At 37.6% G+C, this 21,797-nt stretch overlaps 1 protein-coding gene across 3 annotated transcripts in view; it reads left to right on the forward strand.

Annotated features, from left to right (window-relative positions):
- The first annotated feature begins 913 nt into the window (after positions 1 to 913).
- The window catches only part of CDK15 (cyclin dependent kinase 15), an 82,837-nt gene continuing 61,953 nt past the window's right edge, over positions 914 to 21,797 (forward strand). The window contains exons 1-6 of one of the 3 annotated variants that reach the window (XM_038585378.1): positions 914 to 1,577; positions 2,262 to 2,411; positions 2,622 to 2,719; positions 9,519 to 9,598; positions 20,377 to 20,471; positions 21,218 to 21,280. In XM_038585378.1, coding sequence (XP_038441306.1) covers positions 1,446 to 1,577; positions 2,262 to 2,411; positions 2,622 to 2,719; positions 9,519 to 9,598; positions 20,377 to 20,471; positions 21,218 to 21,280 — 618 coding nt within the window. In that variant the 5' untranslated portion in view covers positions 914 to 1,445. Of the gene's footprint in view, positions 1,669 to 2,261; positions 2,412 to 2,621; positions 2,720 to 9,518; positions 9,599 to 20,376; positions 20,472 to 21,217; positions 21,281 to 21,797 lie in introns of all 3 variants that reach the window. The other 2 variants (XM_038585379.1, XM_038585380.1) reach the window with 2 other exon arrangements.

Genomic DNA, 21,797 nt, shown 5'->3' on the forward strand with positions numbered 1-21,797 from the left:
TTTCTCATAAAATGTATTATATCAAATTATGATAAATTCTAATAGAATTAAATATTCCAGGAAATTAACTTATTTCACTTTCCATAGATTGTTGGTCAAAAGTTAAATAGTTTTTAACCAAATAATTTTTTTTGTATTAGTTAACTGGTCACTTCTTTTTTTTTTTACTAAATGTCTCTAACTTATTATTATTTTTTATTTTATTTATTCATGGGAGACACAGAGACACAGAGAGGCAGAGACATAGGCAGAGGGAGAAGCAGGCTCCTTGCAGGGAGCCGGACATGGGACTCAATCCCAGGGCTCCAGGATCACACCCAGAGCCAACTGCTGAGCCACACAGGCATCCCTAAATGTCTCTATTTTAAATGAATCTTTAAATTGGCCTGTTTTACATCTCTTCTCTTATGGCAATTTCGAAATAAAACTTCAATACCTACTCATCATTAAATTCCCTGAAAGGTTTTTTTTTTAAACTCTTGAGGTTCAGATATCAAATGTACATAAATATTGTTGTAGTAATAGACATGATTAAATTTTTCCCTTAATGATATTGATTGTACGTGTTTGTGTATGTGTGTATCCGACATTCTGTCTCACTCTGATTAGTACATTATAGTGGCAATAATATTAGGAATGTATGAGAGAAAAGGTTCTGCTCAAAGACTGCAAAGTAGCTCAAGCTAGTTCCTTGACATGTCATGCTATCCCTACGGTAAACATTAATTATATTGATGTGGCAGGAAGGAACGGGAGAGTGAGAGGAAGAGAGAAAGAAAAGATATTTCATGCAAACCCCTCTCTCACCATTGGGTAACATCATTACCTGTGTAGTAAAAACACAGGTGCTCACTACATCTTTTTTGAATCAAGGAACCAAGGACTATTGCTCTGGGACTGTTAGATACTGCACACTTGCTTGGAGACAAAGAGATGAAGATATCTTCCCGTTCTATGATTCTGTGGTTTCTTTGACTACTAAAAAGTTGGCTAGATTGCAAATGTAAAGTCTGAGAAGAAAAAATGCTTTCAGATGAAAGGCAGGGAGAAAATACTGAAGCGTCCACTCCAGCTCTAGGGAAGCCTAATGACTATCATTATCATTGACATGGTTAGGCAGTGTGAACTCATAAAAGCCCTGTCTGGCAAGGGCACTACCCTGTGCCTGGAATAAGAACTTTGTGCCAACATCGATCCCATCCAATATGAGCTGTCCTGCTTCCAGTTGTGCACATAAGAATGCAGGCGGCCACCTCTCCGATGTAGTTTCTTGCACGGATCAGGAAAAACTGCTGAAGTCATGAGGCTGCTCTGCTCAGAGCCCTCATGTGAGTCATATGAAAGCTCCAGCGGTGCTGACCTCTGGCAGAGAGGGAGTGGAGGAGGACAGGAGAGGCAGAGGGGAGAGGTTCCAGCGCGGGTTTTCTCCTTGAACCTAGAAGATTATGGGTCAGGAGCTGTGTACAAGGACTGCCCGGCCTGGCTGCAGCTGCCACCGCTGCGGGGAGGGAGGCGATGCGCACAGCGGCCGGGGGACGGTGCCGGAGCCTGGGCCGGCGGCGGAGGCTGCGATCCAGGTATTTGCATCGCAGGAGGAGCCTCTCCCTCTGCTGAGAAACTAAGGAGTTCAGACACTCCCTTTCTGAAGCAGGGTCAGATTTTTCTGCGGTAGGTCTAAACCCATAAAAGGAAAATCCTATTAAAGTCACAGAGAATTTATGGCTGTTGTTATCAAATTTGGGGATGTTCTTGTAAACCAAAAGGGAAAAATAATCAGATGCTTTGGGCCGCACAAAACTCCGCTGACTTAAAGTTGAGAAAGTAATTATTCTCTTGTAATCTCTCAAGTACTGTATTACAGAGCTGAGCCTCAGAAAGCAGGCTGCAGTATTGGTATGCTATGGATTCAAAATCTTGATGATTCCCCAAAAAAGATAAATTAAGAGGACATGAGAAGAAAAAAAAAAAGGCTGAGCTAACAGAAAAATTGGAAACCATCCATCAAAGAGATTTAAATTAACTGAAGTGTTTAAGACGTATTTTTAAGTGAAGAAAGAATGTAGAGTTTCTGCAGTTGATATCATTATGGTCTTTTTTAAGGATCTGGCTTTCAAGAAAGGACTTGCTTTTGGGGGGTGTAGGAGGCTTAGAAAAACATCTGAAGAGTGACAATCAGACAAATGAAGAAAAAAACAGTTTATGCTAGCCACTGAGTCTTGACTTTGCATAAATTTTATTCATGTACTTTCCTTTTTCTTTAGCTAACAGACCTAAAAGAAGCATCATGTTCCATGACTTCATTTCACCCCAAGGGACTTCAGGCTGTGCATGCCCGGAAGTGCAAGAGTAAAAGGCCACGGAGTAACAGTGATTCTTTTCAGGAAGAGGATCTGAGGCAGGGTTTTCAGTGGGTGAGTGAACAGCTGATGTGGATGAAGAAGAATTTAATATGTACTTGTCTGGGGATGTTGGCCCTTACTTCCAGGGCAGTTACTAAGAGGGCCTTCCCAGGTATACTCTGGCAATAATGTCTAATTTCTCTGGGGGATAAAAGTCACCTTAAAAAAGAAAAGTGTTCTTTCTCTCTCTCCCATCTCTCACCCCTCCCCAAACCCCTCAAGCAGAAGAAGAGCCTCCCTTTTGGGGCAGCCTCATCTTACCTGAACTTGGAGAAGCTGGGTGAAGGTTCTTATGCTACAGTTTACAAGGGGATTAGCAGGTACGTGACTCATAGCTGGGAAAAACTCTGCAGATGAGGATCCCACCCCCTTTGATTTAAAATTATAGAGCCAGGTGACACACGGCAGAAGTTCAGGACCTGTGCAAGATACTATGGTCAACACAAAGAGACGAGATGATTTAAATAGCCTTGCAAGAAAAATAAATTTCTCTTGCCCTAATTAAAATCAGCCCCCTGAGATGTTTATCAGCTTTTCCTCTCCTTTATTGAATTCAAAGTATAATTTTTCTACAACTGACCCAAAGAACAAGCACCACTCTTCACAAATGCAATCTCTAAAGGGTTTTTCATATTTCTCTCTAAAACACAATGGCCGAAGGTTGTAATGGCAACCCTGAGTTTGCTCCTTCATTCCTTTTTTTACCTTCTTGGAAGAAACCAAAGTTGGCTTCTACAATGTAGGATATATGCAAAAAATGATTAGTCCTGGGATGTGTACACTTGCAAAATATACAAGATGGCTGGAGGATAAAAATAATGCTAATCCAGAAGCCAGGTGCCCATTTTGGCTAACGAAATTTGCTAAACATATGTGAAAGATCCACAAACTTCATTGCTTTTTAGTCAAGGTGGGAAAGTCAGAGGTCTGATTTCTTTAATTTATGTTACTCCAGTGGAAAAAAATAATGTCTCAATAGTGTTTATTTCTTTTTTTAAGATTTTATTTATTTTATTCATGAGAGACACACAGAGAGAGGCAGAGACATAGGCAGAGGGAGAGGCAGGCTCCTCTCAGGGAGCCTGATAAGAGGATTGGTCCCAGGACCCTGGGATCACAACCTGTGCTGAAGGCAGACACTCAATCACTGAGCTACCCAGGTGTCCCTCAGCGGTGTTTAAATGTTTATTTAAAAAATGTAATATAAATATTGCAAGGCTATGTATTATTTATACTAGCAATCATGTTATTATTTATACATGTTGAAACTATAAAGTATCATTTTAAATATATTGTTAATTGAATTCCATAGACTATCTTAGGAATTAAGAATATGAAATATTTCCTTCGAGGAACTCACCTGAGTAATAAGATAAAAAATATGTTGGAAATACATGTTTAAATGCATAGAGATATATGTACAAGTATATTCACTGCAGCAAAATTTATAATAGAAAAAGTAAAAACCTGGTCACTTCATTAATGGAGGACTGGCTAAATAATCAACATGCAGTGAAATAGTGTGCAGCCAACTAAAATATAAGGTAGACATACAAATATGAAAGATGTCCAGTATTTTAAAAGATAAAAAGAAAGTTACAGAACAATATATACCCTATATTCTCACTTGGAGAAAAACACCCCAATGTACCATTCATGTATAAATTTATACGTGCATAGAGGAGTCAGGAAAAATGCACAAGAGATTGTGAAAAGCAGTTACTTCTAGTGGTTGAAAATGTGGTAGGGAAAGAGATTACTCAAACTTTTCACTTTATTCCTTACCATAAAGGCATTACATTTATCGTTTAAAAATATCATAGAGATAGGTGCCAAGTAATTTCAACATCAGTTGCAAGTTTTTAAAGCTCTGAGCAAAATAGGGATAGAATAATAATTCCTCATTATGATGTAAAATATTTCAAATCAATAATCCACATACCTTTTTTGTTAAATACTAGAGATATCCTCATTAAGTTAGAGATAGGGTGAGAATGCTCAGGGTGAGAATGCTCATTATCTTTACTGTTAAAGATTATTGTAAATATTCTAGCCAATGCAATGACAAAAAAAAAAAAGACCAAATAACACTTCTATGGATTACAAAATTGTCTACCTGAAAAACCCAGGAGAATCACCTCAGAAACCAGTAGAAGCAGTAAGATAGAATGGTAAGGTGATCAGTTATAAAGCCAAAATACACTTATCAAAAGTTGTCTTATGTATTAGCAAGAACCATTTAATAGAAAATATAGTAAGGGAAGTTACTCTTACAATATCAACAATAAAATCATTAGTATCAAAAAATGAGCAAGGGTTTACTAAGGGACATAAAGATCTGAGAAAGAGCTAGACAGGCATTCATTCATTCTACTAATATTTATTAAGTACATGGTATGTGCCAGGCACTATTTCAGTCAATAAAGATTCATTGGAGAACAAAGAAGACAAAACCCTCTACTCTTATGGAATGTACATACTAGTCAGGATAAGGTAGGCAATAAACAAATTAATGATAGACTGAGTTTGTCAAAGAATGAAAAGTGCTTTGGAAAAGAATAGAACAGTGAAGTAGGATAGGTATGCCAGAGGGTGGTGGGTGGCTATTTTAAATAGTGGGATGAGAAGGGCACAGACTCTGATAAAGGTGAGGCATGAGCTGTGTGCATGAATAGTGGAAGAGAGCCTCATGCAGAGGGAACAGCAAGTAAATCCCTGAGGCAGAAATAGGCAGGACATTGGAGGGAAGAGGAGAAAGAGATGAGGACAGGGGAGAGCTGCAAATGCAGTATCAGGTATATAAGATCTTGTGGATTATTCCAGAGACCATTATAAGCACAGACTATTTGGGTTAGAAAATCTAATAGTGAAAAGGTGTCAGTGATTATTTAATTTCAAGTTTTAATATATTATAAATATGTTCAAAAGCTATAATAATTGAAACAGTGTGGTAAAAGAAAAGACAAATTAAAGAAGTATGATTTTTTTTAAGTCCAAAACAATCACAAACCCAAGTATTAGTAAGATCTAATATATAATCATGGTAACCATTCAGATCATCAGAGAAAGAAGATAGTCCAATAAACAAAGCTGGGATAATCATTAGCAACTTGGAAAAAGTAAATACATAATATGGATTCCTAGTAGATTAAAGAGCTAAATGAAAAAGAAAAGGTAAGAATTAGAAGAGTAAGTAAAGGAATTCTGTGTAACCTTTGGGCTGGAAAGATCTGTCTATACATAATACTGAAGTTGAAGTCAGAACCTTTAAAAGAAGATTAGAAGTATCCATGGTGTCTCTTCTACCCATGAATGTTCTAGGGAGTCCTAGTTCTGAGAGGCCTTAGTAGATGTTTCATTGAAACACTTGCCATTGTCAAACTGTTGCAGGGAACACTAAAACAAAATTTAAAAATGTGATTCTTTATTATAAGTGCTCTCAGCATCTTTAAAATGTTAATGTATAACATGACTGTTTAAGAAATATTAAGAAAGAAAAAAAAGGAAAAAAAAAGAAATATTAAGAAAAATTTTAAAGTATAAAGCATTTTCTAAACATATTTGACCAAAAAACTGTTTTGGTGGGTGGGGAGACTTTCACAGAAGTATACTGCTCTTTGTGAAACATTTTGGAAAATATGGAACTTCATAAAAATTTTAAAGTTCAGAATTTTCAAGACATATTAAAGTAGACCAAATAAATTGGTCAAAAGCATATGCAAAATATTTCAATAATAAGCTAGGCAAATAGGCAAATCACAAAAGAACGGAAAAGACCAATAAACTTGAGAAAATTTGGGTCCACAATTAGTTGAAGAAATCAAAATTAAAATGTGATCATCCTTTTTTAAGCAAATTAAATAGGAAAAAAAATGAAGATAGATGTATGAGCCCAAGAATCAAACCCCATATTTATGGGGGTATGTCAGAGGGATGCAGGAGCCAATTGAAAGGACTCCCAAAGGACAAAACTGGAAAACTTTGGTTTTTAACCCAAAGTGTAAAATAAATATCTATGAATCTATGCTAATATAAATGAATGGCTCAGTAAATTAATACATGAGAGAGAAGAGACAAATTTCCTGTGCAGAATAATTTAAATAATTTATGTAAATAACCCACCCTGTAAGAGGTGGAGCATCAATCCCCACACCTGAAGTGTGGGCTACTCATAATGACATTCTTCCAAAAGTACAATGGGAAGAGAGTGGAAGAAGAATAACTACAGTGAAGAAAACTGACAGACACTACCTCAGCTGGTGATTAAGGTCAAAAGACATACATTCTGAGGATAGTATGTACCCTTAACATAATGTGATGAAAATGATTCTTTACCCTCTCAAAAACCATGACCTCAGTCTAATCAAAAGAAAAACATCAAAAAGAAGAAAGAAAGAAAGAAAGAAAGAAAGAAAGAAAGAAAGAAAGAAAGAAAGAAAAGAGAAGAAAAGAAAAAGAAAAACATCAGAAACATTCCAACAGAGAGGTATCCTACAAAATTCTTTACCACTACTCCTCAAAACTGTCAAGGTCATTAAAAACAAGGAAAGTCTGAAAATCTGTCACAGCCAACAGAGGCTAAAGAGACATGACAACTGTATATAATGCGGTGTCTTCGATGGGATCCTGAAACAGAGAAAGGACATTAGGTCAAAACTAAAGAAATCCTGATAATCCTACTGTAACATATAAATGTATCAAAGCAACACATTGAATACCTTTAGCCTACAAATGCTATATGTCAATTATTCTTTTTTTTTTAATTTATTTATTTATTTGAGAGAGTGAGAATGAGAAAGAGCAGGGGAAAGAGGCAGAGAGAGAGGGAGAAGCAGACTCCCCTCAGAGCAGGGAGCCTGACATGGGGCTCCATCCTAGGACCCTGGGATCATGACCTGAGCCGAAGGCAGATGCTAAACCGACTGAGCCACCCAGGCACCTTGCTGTATGCCAATTATATCTCAATTTCAAAAAAGACTAAGATAGATAAATTAACTGGTTTAATAAACTCATACATATCTACTGTGATATTTATTTTTTTATGTGATATTGATTTTAAAAGAGATAAAAAGAAAGCAGTTTGAAATCAAATGGGAAAACCATAACAAACTTATAAATGCTGTAGAAAAGAAAAAAAAAGGAATTTATAACAGCAAGTAAATTTTTAAAACTTAACAATCATCTATAATCCATCACTCTAGCACAGCAATTACACATGCACATTTCATCTTCTACTTGCACACAAATTATTTAAAGTCACAAACATGGTATGCTTGCTATTTTGTATTATATTGTTCATTTTATTATGAATATTTTCCACTTTCTACATGTCTCTTAACTTAAGCTGTGTCATGAATTCAAAATATCCTATTGTACTGATGTACCGCACATTTTCTTCTAATGTTCTAATTTCAGCTATTTCTATTTTGTCCTATTATAACATAGTAGATAATATCTTACATGCATTCGGATTTTTAAAAATCATTATCAAATAAGCTTATTGGGAAAAAATTCCTGGGTCTGGTACTTTCATGGCTTTTCCTGTGTATCGTCATGTGGCACTGCCCCCAAATTTTACCAGTGTACAATGCAACCCACAATAAACAATACAATTTTACTGCAAAGGCTAAAGAATTCTTAATAAACTCTAAGCTCTAGTTAATAATAATGTATCCATACTAGTTCATTAATTATAACAAATGTATCATACCAATATAGTAATAGTAGAAGAAACTGGATGAGGGGGGTATGTGAGAACTCTCTGTACCACGTTCTCAATTTTTCTGTAAATCTAAAACTGTTCTAAAAAAGAAAACAAAAAGCCTGCCCAGTGTTGTCAAGAAAGTGCTGGAATGGCCACTCTCAGTTAGTGGTGTGATCACTCTGTGGCATAATTTGGGAACATGTGTTCAAAATAATAAAAACTTGGGCACAGCTTACTCTGACTTAGCAATTCCAACTCTACCCTAAGAAAAGAATAGGGGCTATTGATCTACAAACACGACTGTGACTGTATTTTTATAATGATCAAAACAAACCACTTAAAATCATCTAAAAACACACTGTAGGGCAGGCTGGGTGGCTCAGCGGTTTAGCACTGCCTTCAGCCCAGGGCCTGATCCTGGAGACCCGGGATCGAGTCCTGCATCGGGCTCCCTGCATGGAGTCTGCTTCTCCCTCTGCTTGTGTCTCTGCCTCTCTGACTTTCTCTGTGTCTCTCATGAATGCATAAAATATTTTTAAAAAATAAAAAATAAATAAAAACACACTGTAGTATATTTATATGGTGAAATATCATATTATTATTAAATATCACATAGTAGAAGAATGGATAAAAGAAAAATTGGATGGAGGAAAAGCAGGTTACTGCTAATATGATATAAATCCCACTGTATTAAAAATAATATATTTATACTTGCATTAAAATCTCAGTTCTCCAGAACTTCACTTTATATCAGTGAACAAAACAATGAATAAGGGGACAGCAGGAGGAGATTAAGAGAGAGAGGTAGTGGTGGGGCTGGGTATATCAGGGGGCACCTAAGAGCTGGTTGTAAAAAATTGGTTTTTATTCAGAGTGAAATGTGAAGATAATCGTGGGTTTTGAGCAGAGAAGTGATTTTTTCTGACTTTCCCTTAAAAAGGGTGCCCTGGGCTAGTCTGTTGAGAGTAGACAGTAGGGGTCTAGTAGACATACAAGCAGAGAAACCGTTAGGGGGTCTAGTAGACATACAAGCAGAGAAACCCTTAGGAGGTCACTACAATAATGCAGATGGAAAATAAGGATGGCTTAAAGCACACAAAGGGAAATGAAAAGAGTAAAACACATCGAATATTATGAGGATGGATTTGGTGGGGGCAGGATTCTGTACTTTTCTGTATTCTCCAAAGTTTCTGTAATGAGCCTGTATCACTTTGGTAAAAAGAAAAAAAAAATTTTTTTGGTATACATACATATGGCTTTTTAAACTGTGTATTTTGAGAAAATTGTGGATTCATATGCTGGAATATATTTGGAAGGAAAAGCTACTTTTGTTAAACTATCCTTAGTATAAACTGCTGCATGAATATCTCAACGAATGTATGACCTTCCCCCACACCCCACCCCGACTCTTCTAGGATAAATGGACAACTAGTAGCTCTAAAAGTCATCAGCATGAATGCAGAGGAAGGAGTCCCATTTACGGCTATTCGGGAAGGTAAGTGAGAACCAAGAGATCCGTTGTACAAGTCCTTGATTTGGTGATAAAAAAAAATTCCATTGAGTCTATCCATCCATTCAGCATCTAGCTTTTGATATTTCTAGAAGTAATAGTATAACTGCAACTGTATTCTTCATAATAGTTTTCAGAGTATATATATATACTGTCATTTTATTATTTATTCCTGAGGAAATTAAGATTCAGAACTATTATATTAGTTGCCCAAGACTATGAACTCAATGAGTATTCCCTAAATACCCTCTGTGTGTTTGGTCCCATGCTAAAAAGTGCTAAGGCTATATCTATATAACCCCAGACAAATCCATATAAAAGAGAAAAAATGATATAACCACACAAATTCCCAGTAGGTAATTTACCTGAAAATCATAAATTGTTTAGATAGCATTTGAAAAACTCTTTGGGAAAGCATGATTTTTTTTTAATTTTTAAAGATTTTTATTTATTTATTTGAGAAAGAGAGAGCACAAGCAGGGGCGAAAGGCAGAGGGAGAAGCAGACTCCCCCCTGAGCAGAGAGCCTGATGCGGGCTTGATCCCAGGATCCTGGGATCACAACCTAAGCTGCAGGACAAATGCTTAAACAACTGAGCCACCCAGGTGCCCAAGGCATGAATTTTTTAGTGTTGTCCCTGTGTGTTCTCTGTATCCTGGGGCAGTATAGCAAGTGGGTAAGGAATCTGGTGTCCAATGGACTTGAGTTTGAACCCTAAATCTACCAATTACTATGGTGTGCCCATGGGTAGATTATCTATTTTAGACCCCAGAAAGAGGACTGAATTTATTGCAGAAAGAGAATAATGGTACCTCTTTTTTTTGAGTTGTTATGAAAATATGCATATAAAGCACTTACCACATTTTCAGAGTTCAACAAATATTGGCTATTATTATTCCATTCTTGTTCCTTTCCTTTAGTGATGTCTTGTTCACTATAAAGATAATTAATAATTTATAATATAAAAATCAAGAAGGGAGCACCTGGGTGGCTCAGCTGGTTAAGCATCTGACTCTAGATTTAGGCTCTGGTCTTAATCTCAGGTTTGTTAGTTCAGGCCCCATGTTTAAAAAAAACAAAACACAAAAATCAAGAAGACAATATAATGAAAATAAATCAATAAAAATACAATTCATTAACCTTTCACATGAGCCATTTAAAATAATGATGATAGGATTGCTGTCCATTTTAGCAAAAAAAAAAAAAACAGAAATGACTCTTCTCTTTTATTTTCTCCCCTTTTAACTACTTTAGCTTCCCTTTTTAAGGGACACATACTATATGCACAGTATATTGCTGGTCCTTGTGAAGGATGAGAAGGAAAAGCCCTGATCTTGGCTCTGTATCATTTTCAGTTTTAACAGAGCAGATGATGCAAGTTACAAAGGTTATATGGAGGTAAAAAAAAAAAAAAAAAAAAAAAGAAAGAAAGAAAGAAAGAGAAAAAAGAAAGATGTAAATTAAGGTGAGAAACAGTACATCTCAGTGTGGCTAATGGAGTCAAATTTTGAACTGAGCTAGGAAGGATGGGTTATGCAAACAGGCATGGAAAAAGCAATTTAGAAAATGAGTTTAAAACTGAATTTGATACCATTTACAAAAGTCTTTCAGAGCCCCTGGGAAATATGTCATTTTGAATTTGAGTAGAGGGGCCAAATGGCTGTCAGGTTAGACGGGTATTCATCTTGGTAGGATCAGGTGCATTCTGGAGGAAAGCATGGTTTCAAGTGTTTAATATAATGGAAGCTGCATTTACTAATGTACTTATTAGTGGTCCCCATGAAAGTATGATCAGATTTAGAAAGAGATGTGTGGATAGGTTGAATAGTATTTCTGAACATAATAGAAATCCCCAGGTCACCAATATAATGGGAGAGTCTCTGGCCCAGCTTCACTGCATTTTCATGGCATTGCCTTTGTGCATTGAGTTTGCCTATTACTTCAGGCCTGCCTTTGCTTCAGATTTTGCCCACAGCCAAGTTTTTCAGGTTGACATTTGACTTAACAATGAAAAATTTTGCCAGTTTTGCTCACAGATGGTTCTCAGCATGGTTCAGAAAAGCTGGGTCTGTATTGTTCCGTGTGGTAGATGTTTCTTTTATTGCATATTTACTGAGGAATTGCCTCTCCATCACAGGTGTTTGCAATTACATTTAGTATTCAACTGTGGACTTTCTGGGTTTGTTTTATGGACTTACCTTACTGAACGCTTTGCTTGTATAATATTAAAAACCACAAGAGGATTTTTGACACATTGGAGGTTGTTAGGCATCCATTTTCCAACAATGAATGTTTCTTTTTCCAACATTGAAAAAGCTGGGAGCCCTTGTTAGAGAAGGCCTCTCCCCTGAAGAAGAGATGAGGCCTCATTTGAAAACTTTGGCACTGTCCCATTTTTCCTGTAAGAACTTTAAGGATGTGAGACCAGGGAGACAGGAGGTTAAATGAGAAGGGATGGAAGGCAAAATAAGAACAGCTGGAGTTCATTAGTTAAAATCCAGGGTCACTAGCTAAAAAGGCAACCGAAAGCCACATGCAGAAAAACTGAACAAGTAATGCAGATTTTTTTTTTTAAAAGCCTTGAAGCAGGAATTACTTTTCCTGAACAGTTTGGCTGTTCTGATGGGATATCAGCCAAAGATTTACTGAGTAGGATTTTACTACATGTATGGCCTCTCTCTGTATAAGTAGAATACATGTGGTGGTTCATTAATCTGGTCATTTGGAATACTATTTGATCTTAACATGTAATATTATGAATTTAGCAAAAGTTTGAACAACACTAAGGGAAACATATCTTAATACCCATGCCAGGTACTTTTCATGTGTTGCCTCTTTCAATCCTTTTAACAACCTTTAGAGATAGATATTATTATTACTCCAATGTACAATCATGATTCAAACCAAGTATCTGTAATTCAAAAATTTATACACTCCCTATGAGTGTATGTTTGTATATTCTACAAATATTTATTGAGCACCTACTATGGCTAGGCATTCAGATGGCTGCTAGATACATAGTGGGCACATAATACAATGTTCCCTAGCCTCATTCCTTTGCTAATTAAAGAGGTTAGCTGCCTTCATAACAACTTGAAAAAAATCTTCCACAAGTGGCTCTAGATTTATATTTTAACTGTTTATATTTACAACCAGGAGAAAATACTTTCATTTGAACAGGTGAATATTTTAAGCTTTTATATAAGAGCACATTCCCTAGTTTTATGAAACGGTGTATCATTACCTTATCTTAATAATGTGCATTATTTTAAATATCTTTCAAAAAATAGAAACTATGGTAGCCTGGGTGGCTCAGCAGTTTAGTGCCGCCTTCCGCCCAGGGCATGATCCTGGAGACCCGGGATCAAGTCCCATGTTGGGTTCCCTTCATGGAGCCTGCTTCTCCCTCTGCCTGTGTCTCTGCCTTTCTCTCTCTCTCTGTCTCATGAATAAATAAATAAATAAATAAATAAATAAATAAATAAATAAATAAATAAATATATAAATAAATAAAATCTTTAAAAAAATAAAAATTAAAAAATAGAAACTTTTGGTTCAAACCAAAGACTTTCAGTCCATTAGCAGCATTTGTCTAGGAAGCATTAATATAAACTTTTATGCGACGAGGCACATGAGTAATCTTTTCTACCCTTTTCCCCCATTATCTTTTTTTAAAACACTTTACATCAACTCTAGGAGATAAAGAATGTTATCTTTGTTGTACAGGTGAAGGAATCTGAGCCTCACAGAGGTTAAGTAACTTGTCTGAGGGCCTCAGAACTAGTAACCAGAATAGTTAGATATTAAAATCCATTCTATTCTAATCCTACTTTATTATGATAAATTTAGAAATCCATAACTCAAGCTTTTCTCCTTTAGCAAAATAAAAATAAAATCTGGTTTTTATGATACATTTTGTATAAATATTAGGTAAAATGCAGAAGAAATATTTTAGAGAAAATAAGACTGTATATTTGTCAATTCTGATTCTATCATGTACTTTATAGCACCAGTAACTGCAGTGTTTAAATTAGAAACAGTTTTAGCTGAGGATCTTTTAAGATCATTCTCTAATAGAAAACATTACAAAGTAATTATTCCCAGTCCATATATGAGAAAACTGAGCCAAAAATAGACTAAGGAAACTCCCCAAGGTCATACAATGAGGTAGAAAATACTGATAAGAACCGCTGACTTGCCTGTTACTGCAAATAGACTGCAGGAGTCCTGGTTGACAAGAAGTCCTCCATTGAATGCAATCAAATCACATCACAGACATAGCACATTTTCATATGCATAGTTACATTTTTATAAAACAAAATGATGTCAGGATGATGATATGTGATCAGATTACAATTGCAAAGAAATCAGGTAAGTAGTTATCTAACATTTGTCTTAACATTTATTTAAATTTATCTAGATTTCTTTTCAGATAACTACTTAGCTAACATCTTAACATTATCTAGATTTCTTTTCTTAGAACGAATAACTCGACTCACTTACTTGACTTGTGATGCCCAGGCCAGAAGGAATGTAATGTCTTTTTAATTCAACATCCAGTGGAGGTTGGGGATGGAAATTGACTCCATTATTAACTCCTACATAAACTCAATTACAACAGTTTGGTCTTCATTAATTCACAAGCACTTATTGAGCACCACATGCCAGGCCTGTGCTAGCTGCTGGAGACAGGGACAATCCATGCCTTCTAAAGCTCACAACCAGCCATTCACTATGTGTAGCTATTCCCTAGGACTTTGAGAGCCAGCCTTGTTCTTCCTTGTCATTGTCACCTTCTACATAAACTAAAGCAGTGCTTGCTTCGGCAGCACATATACATAAACTAAAGCAGTACACCGAAGAGTAACATCAAAACATCACGACCCATTGCACTTGGAAAGCATCAATTTTCCTAAAACTTCACTAAGCCATAAATCCCAATGAAACTTAACAAAGCCAAGAAACAAAATATTCTCACATCATTGCAAAATGAAAATAATTCTTAAAATTATTAAATATCTTACATACATGAGAATCAAATTAAATGCCATTTAATGTTCAACTAGTGGGTCATACTACTTTTGGACACTTAAAGAAAGAAATACTTTTTAAATTTTTTAAATGAGCTGAATAATGTTCAGTGGTGAGCTGATATTTGGGATTATGCTTTGTTCTTCAGATTTTCTCTTTGACTTTCTGAGTGTTCTCATACCAAGTTAATATATGCAGAATTCCTACAACAATGCCTGGCATGTGATAAATGCTTGATGAGCTATCATCATCATCATCACCATGATCACCAAAGTATTTTGGAAGCACTCAAAGAAATTCCATTGTGATTCCACTTGTCTGGAGCTTTAAAGACCCCCCAATTTATCTGTGTGTCTTTTCTTTGAAGGAAAACAAAAATAGATATACTTAGAATATGTGAATTATAAAAACAATAATTTTATGGGAATCAGAATGCCCTGATTTTAGGATCTTTCCCCTTCTCAGTCAGCTTTTGTATCCTTCAGTTTGTTAGTCTGCAGAACACACCATATCCTACTGTGAAGTTTATGGGTGGGCTTGAAATGAGAAGAAAGACCTTTTCATCTTGGGTTTGAGACCCATACATCTGAGGCTGAAAGCATTTTAAATCCCTTTGGTAGATGAACTCAACAATATACCAATACCACATGATAAATGTTTTAAACATCATCTACTTTTTCATGTAAATTGCCTAATTATTACTTACCAAAAGTCAAAGTTTCCATAAAAGTATTTCTGTAGTTCTGGGGTGTCAAAAAAGCAGTAGTAGACATGGCAATAACAACATTTATGTGATGAGGAAGACAACAAAAAGAAAGCCTCTTTCACAGAAACACACTATGCCTGCCAATTATAGGTGTACAGAAATGATATTGGGTGATAAGTGACACTAATTCAATAGTAAATATTTATTGAATACTTATAATATACCAAACATTGTTTTATACACTAAAGATATAGCAATAAGCAAAAAAAGACAGAAATCCCTGCTTTCAGTAGTTTATGTTTTTAAGGGTGGAGATAGAAAATGAACAAATAAATATATGTTAGGGGGTAACAAGTGGTAAGTGCTATAGAGAAGAACAAAAGCAGGGCACAGGGCCAGAGGATCATTATTGTAGGTCAGGGGTTGGGGGCTGCTATCTCACTGAGAAGGGCCATGGAAGCTCAGACTTTATGTGTGTGGTTTGAGCAGAGACTTGAAAGGAGGAAACATGCAGGGAGTGCGATGAGGGTTCTAGTCAGAGAGAAGGACAAATGTAAGACTCCGGGAAGAAATGTATTTGGAAGTATCCAGAGAACAGCTAAGAGGCCAGTGTGCTAGAGCCGATCGAGCAAGGATAGGAGAATGAGTTGATGAGGGCAGGGAGGTAATGAGGACTTGACAGGCCATTGTGAATACTTTGGGTCTTACTCTGGGTGAGATGAGAGACCACTGAGGAGTTGGGAACCAAGAGAGACTTCCATCTGAGGAGGATCGCCCTGCGCCACAGACTGCAGGGAAGGAGGGAGAAGGCAGGCAGAGACTAGCTAGAAGGTATTTGCGCTAATTCAGGAAGATAGGATGATGGCTTGGCCCGGGATGGTAGCAGGGAGATGGCAAGAAGGGAGGGATTCTGGACATGTTTTGAATGTATTGCCAAACAGATGTGCTGAATTGGACAAGGGTGTGAGAAAAAGAATTGAGAGGAGTTTGAAGGGATTTCTGTAAAGAAATTGTGAATTGAAGATAAAACTAACACTATAAGTGAACAATAGAGAAATGGTAAATCGGACACTTTTCCTACTCCTATAAGATAGAAATTATCAAGAAAACTATATAAAATATTTTATACCCACTGTTGTTAGCAGTGAGCCTCATCCTAAGTAGATATTGTTCCTTGAGCTTTTTAGCAAATGATAGTAGGAAGCCATCATGATTAAGAAAACATGCTAGCATGATTTTAAAAGTAAGCGTCACAAGGGGCCCCTGGGTGGCTCAACAATTAAGCGTCTGACTCTTGGTTTTGACTCAGGTCATGACCTCAGGGTGGTGAGATTGAACCCTACTTTGGGTTATGCACTCAGCAGGGAGTCTGCTTAAGATTCTCTCCTTCTGCCCCTCCTGCCCCCCCCCCACAACCCTACCACCACCACCACCACCACCCGCACTCACTCTCTCTCTAAAATAAATAAATAGGGGGCAGCCCTCATGGCGTAGCCGTTTAGCACCGCCTGCAGCCCAGGGTGTGATCCTAGAGACCATGGATCGAGTCCCACGTCAGGCTCTCTGTATGATGCCTGCTTCTCCCTCTGCCTGTGTCTCTGCCTCTCTCTGTCTCTATGAATGAATAAATAAAATCTTTAAAAAAAATAATAAAATAAAAAAATTAAAATAAATAAATAAATAAATAAATAAATAAATAAATAAATAAATAGGGACACTTGGGTGGCTCAGTCAGTTAAGCATCTGCCTTGGGCTCAGGTCGTGATCCCAGGTTCCTGGGATTAAGCCTCATCTCAGGCTCTCTGCTCAGCAAGGAGTCTGCTTCTCCCTCTTCCTCTGCCTGCTGCTCCCCCTGCTTATTCTTTCTCTCTCTCTCTCCCTCTGTGTCAAATAAATAAAATCTTTAAAATAAATAAATCTTTTAAAAGAAAAATAAGCATCATGAGTTTTAGTAACGTCAAATTTAAGTAAGAACAGAATTGTATTAAAATAAAATGAAAATATCTTAACAATATTCTTAGCAATTGCTGCTTTACTATGTCCTTTAAAATCTAGTTTTGGTACATGCTTTGAAATGCATGCATGAGTGTGTGTGTGTGTGTCTGTGTACAGAGAAAATGAACATAATTCATAAAAATATAGGAGCACCTGGGTGGCTCAGTGGTTGAGGGTCTGTCTTTGGCTCAGGTGGTGGTCTCGGGGTCCTAGGATCGAGTCCCACATCGGGCTCCCACAGGGAGCCTGCTTCTCCCTCTGCCTATGTCTCTGCCTCTCTCATGAACAAATAAATAAAATCTTTCAAAAATAAACAAAATACAGCATTCTCAACTGATGGTCAGATTGTTATAAATATTGAATATTGTTATAAATATCGAAGGTACAGAAAACTCTAGCAGGAATGTAACATAGACAAAATTTAAAGATATTAATCTGGGGGTGGGGTTTAGTGGAGCTCAAGGTAAAAGAGAGGGGCAAGAAGCTGATGGCTAGGGTATTAATTCTAGTTTGCAACCGTGTGATGCTTTACATTTTTCAAGGGTTCCACAAATAACATCTGATTCCATCCTCATGTCAACCCTGTGAAGTCAAGTCAGAAAAGGCATTATCTCGGGGCACCTGGGTGGCTCAGTGGTTAGGCTCTGCCTTTGGCTCAGGTCCTGATCCCGGGGTCCTGGGATGGAGTCCCACATTAGGCTCCTCACGGGGAGCCTACTTCTCCCTCTACCTAGGTCTCTGCCTCTCTCTGTGTGTCTCTCATGAATAAATAAATAACATTTTTTTTAAAAAATTAAAAAAAAAAAGAAAAGAAAAGGCATTATCTCTTTCAGAAGGAGTGAATTGAGACTGGGGTTGAGATACTCTCCTGAGCTCGGTCGGATAGAAAGTAACAGGACAAGGATTCACATTAGGGCCTCTGGCTCCACAATCAGTTCTCTGTTAAGACATTCAATAAATATATTTGACAAATTAAGTGCTTGCTCCTGGCTGAGTGTTATACTAGGTGGTGCGGCGGCATCCAAAAGAGAGGGAAAGTCACTCCCTCTGTTCCCATGTAGCCTTCAGTCTGGGGCCAGGGACATTAAACAGATGCCTGTGAAACTGTTTACTACATTGACAAAGCAACATATTTATAAAAGTGAAATAATAAATTTAGCTCATAAGGATTCAGGGGGCAAAAAGTCAAGTGAGAGTATTAGTTATTAGAGCAAAGTGGAGTTAGCAGGTCTAATAGGGCTCTTGATGATTAGAGGTTCCCGGCTCAAATTGATGTTAAGTAAAGAAGGAAATTCGCTGGCTGATAGTTCCGATAACTATGGGCTAGCAGGACATAGATGATGTCACCAGAATTCCATGCCTCTCCATCCCCAACACTGTTTTCATGCACCTTAATTTTAGTCCCAGACATGCTCTCACCAGGTGTTGATAATCTGGCCAGAGCAGCCCCGGGTAAAACCCTACAAGCTCAACCTTCTTTTCACCCTGGAAAGGAAAGCACTTCTTTCTGGATGGCACCAGCGAGATAGAATTTTGTGCCTGTCTCCTCAGGGGTTGCTAGAGCTAGAGAGTGCTGCGCTCTGACTGGCCAGGCCTGGGTGACACATTCTGCCTTGAGTAAGGGTGGGTGGGTCAGCCCCACCAGAATAGCAGGGACTGAGTGAGTAGAGGGTTGGTTTCCCAGAGCAAAATCCCACTAGAAAGGAAAATGGTGATCAGGAAGGCAAAACAACAGAGGATCATTACAACAGGGGCAGATTCCTGAAAGAAGTAATTTGTTCCAAAATTTGAGGGTAGGATTTGAGCTTGGTTTTAATCTTACGGAATTCTGAGAAAGAGTTGGTGTAAGAGATTCAGGACATGCAAGCACACCCTGCAGGGCATTGATTTGAGTGTTTATGCTTAACTTTTCCTTTCCCGTGAGTCTTAAGGACACTATTTATTCATGCAGGGCTGTCCTGAGCTGAGGCTCATCATCTCCTTATTATGCCTTTTCTGGCTCCACCCATGTGAAGCTAGGAGGTCTTTGTATTCCTGAAGCCCCCAAAGATACCCTTTCAGATTCCTTCTCAGCCACTTAGTGGCCTTTTGTGGTGACTTCTCCTTTTTAAGGCTGCCTTTAGTGACCTAATAATAATCTGTTATTAAAGATGCAAAAGACAGTCCTCACACCTCACCACTCATACTCCCCTGGGCTCCCCAAGTTTGGTTCTGTCCTCTTTTCAAGTTTGCATTTTCTGCTTTCCACAGAGGTTTGCATTCTCCCTTTAAGAAATCCTCTCCACTCTCTAACATGTTTCAACAATTCTTCATCCCATACTCTTATCCCTGCCTTCCACTAATCGCATCCGTGGGCCCTGCTGACCCTCTGTGACACTTTGAATTTTAGAGAATGGTCACATGTTGCAAAGTTTGACTCTAGAAGGCAGACCACTCCATTTCCTGCTCCTGCAATGGCCTTTATCTCTCCAGGCCTCCTCTTCTGTAACTCTGAAGCAGAGATAAGATTCCCAGAGGGAAGCACTTGCAAAGTGCTCTGAGTGCTTTGATGAAATTGATTAGATAAATGGAAACATATTTTTTTTTTGCAACTGCTCTAGCCAGTTAGAAAAATAAGTTATGTAAATACAATGACTTGCCATTTGACAAATAATGAAGGTCCTTTGTAATTTTATTTATTTATTTATTTAAAGATTTTATTTCTTTATTCTTAAGAGACAGAGAGAGAGAGAGAGAGAGAGAGAGGCAGAGACACAGGCAGAGAGAGAAACAGGCTCTGTGTAGGGAGCCTGATGCGGAACTCGATCCCGGGACCCCAATATCACGCCCTGGGCCGAAGGCAGGTGCCAAACCGCTAAGCCACCCAGGGATCCCTTCTTTGTAATTTTAAATATTATTTCACCAGAGTTTTTCCCCAGCAATAAAAAACCAGAATGATCTGAAATGTTTAAAAAATAAATACTGCTTGATATCCTTAAAGCAGTACTTTCATTATCAATGATTGAATTAACATTTTGTTTAATTTTTCTAGCTTCTCTCTTGAAGGGTTTGAAACATGCCAATATCGTGCTCCTGCATGACATAATCCACACCAAAGAGACACTGACATTCGTTTTTGAATACATGGTGAGTTGCCCCAGCATTTTCTAAAGCATGAGGGAAAAGCCTGGTGCTTGTATAATGAATCTGTTAATATTTTATGGCATGATAAAACTTTCATTGCAATGTGGAAAGTGTCATGGAAATTTTCATTATTATGATTACTAGAGCCTATTGTTCTTACACTCCTTCTTTAGTCCTGCTTCCTTACACACTGTATTTGCTGTCTTTTGTCCCCCTTACAGGCAATAATAAATAAGCACGTTGAGTTTGCCTCCTAAATAAAACTTTTGCAGTTATTTTTTTATCTATTTTTAATCACCATCTGAGCAGACCCCATTTTTTCATTGACAATAAAGACGTAAATCATAAGGCTTTTAAAAATTGTATACAAGTTTACTAAGTAATAACTCATTTTCATATTTTTGAAATGAAAAAAACATTCAGATACTAGCAGGATGAAATCCTAATGCATCTATACTTGACTCGCCCTCAAGGAGGGTGAAATATGCCTGTATCGCTGTGTTTAGTGGCAGTCATTTAAAATAAGCATCTTTTTGTGATGAGAAACAAGCTTCCTTCTTAGAACAGCCATTTAGAAGGATGCACGGTGTTTGACCTCAGGAGTAGTGAGATCTCAGGAACCCCGGTTATGTACCTTTTGTACCTTATTCTCAAAAATTCTGAAGTTTGTAATACCTCTAACATCTGTGGTCCACTTTAGGACACTGTTGAAGTTCCACTAATGTCATTCTTTCCACCATTATCTGTAGCACACAGACCTGGCCCAGTACATGTGTCAACACCCAGGAGGGCTTCATCCTCACAATGTCAGGGTGAGTACTTCGAGGGGTCAGGACTCCCGTCTGGCTTGCCCGCAGCAGAATTTTGAAACACATCGTCATCACAAAGCAAAGTCCCATGATACTAAATAAGAAGATGCATATTATTGATATTCCGGAGAAGTTTTTTTTTTTAAAGTTTCTCCCTGGGGCACCTGGGTATTTCTCAGGTCTTGATCTCACAGTTGTGGGGATCAAGTCCCTCGTCAGGCTCTGTGCGCAGCAGGGAGTCTGCTTGAGATTCTCTCCCTCTGCCTCTGCCCCTCCAGCTGTTTGCAGTTTTCTCTTTCTCTCAAAATAAGTAAATAAAATCATGGGGGGAAAAAGGTTCCCCTCAAGATATAGAGCAATGTGTAGCCATTTCCAGGCAGCCTAAACTTGTCAGCCATTGCCATCATGCAAACGTGTCTTCAGAAGTACAAACCAATTAAAAAAGAATTGCATTTAAAGGAAAGAAGTGAAGCTAAGCCATAGTAAAATAAATACATCCTTCATGGCAGACTATTGTAGT

The sequence above is a fragment of the Canis lupus genome, chromosome 37 (assembly GCF_011100685.1).
Source record: "Canis lupus familiaris isolate Mischka breed German Shepherd chromosome 37, alternate assembly UU_Cfam_GSD_1.0, whole genome shotgun sequence".
Lineage (NCBI taxonomy): Eukaryota > Metazoa > Chordata > Mammalia > Carnivora > Canidae > Canis > Canis lupus.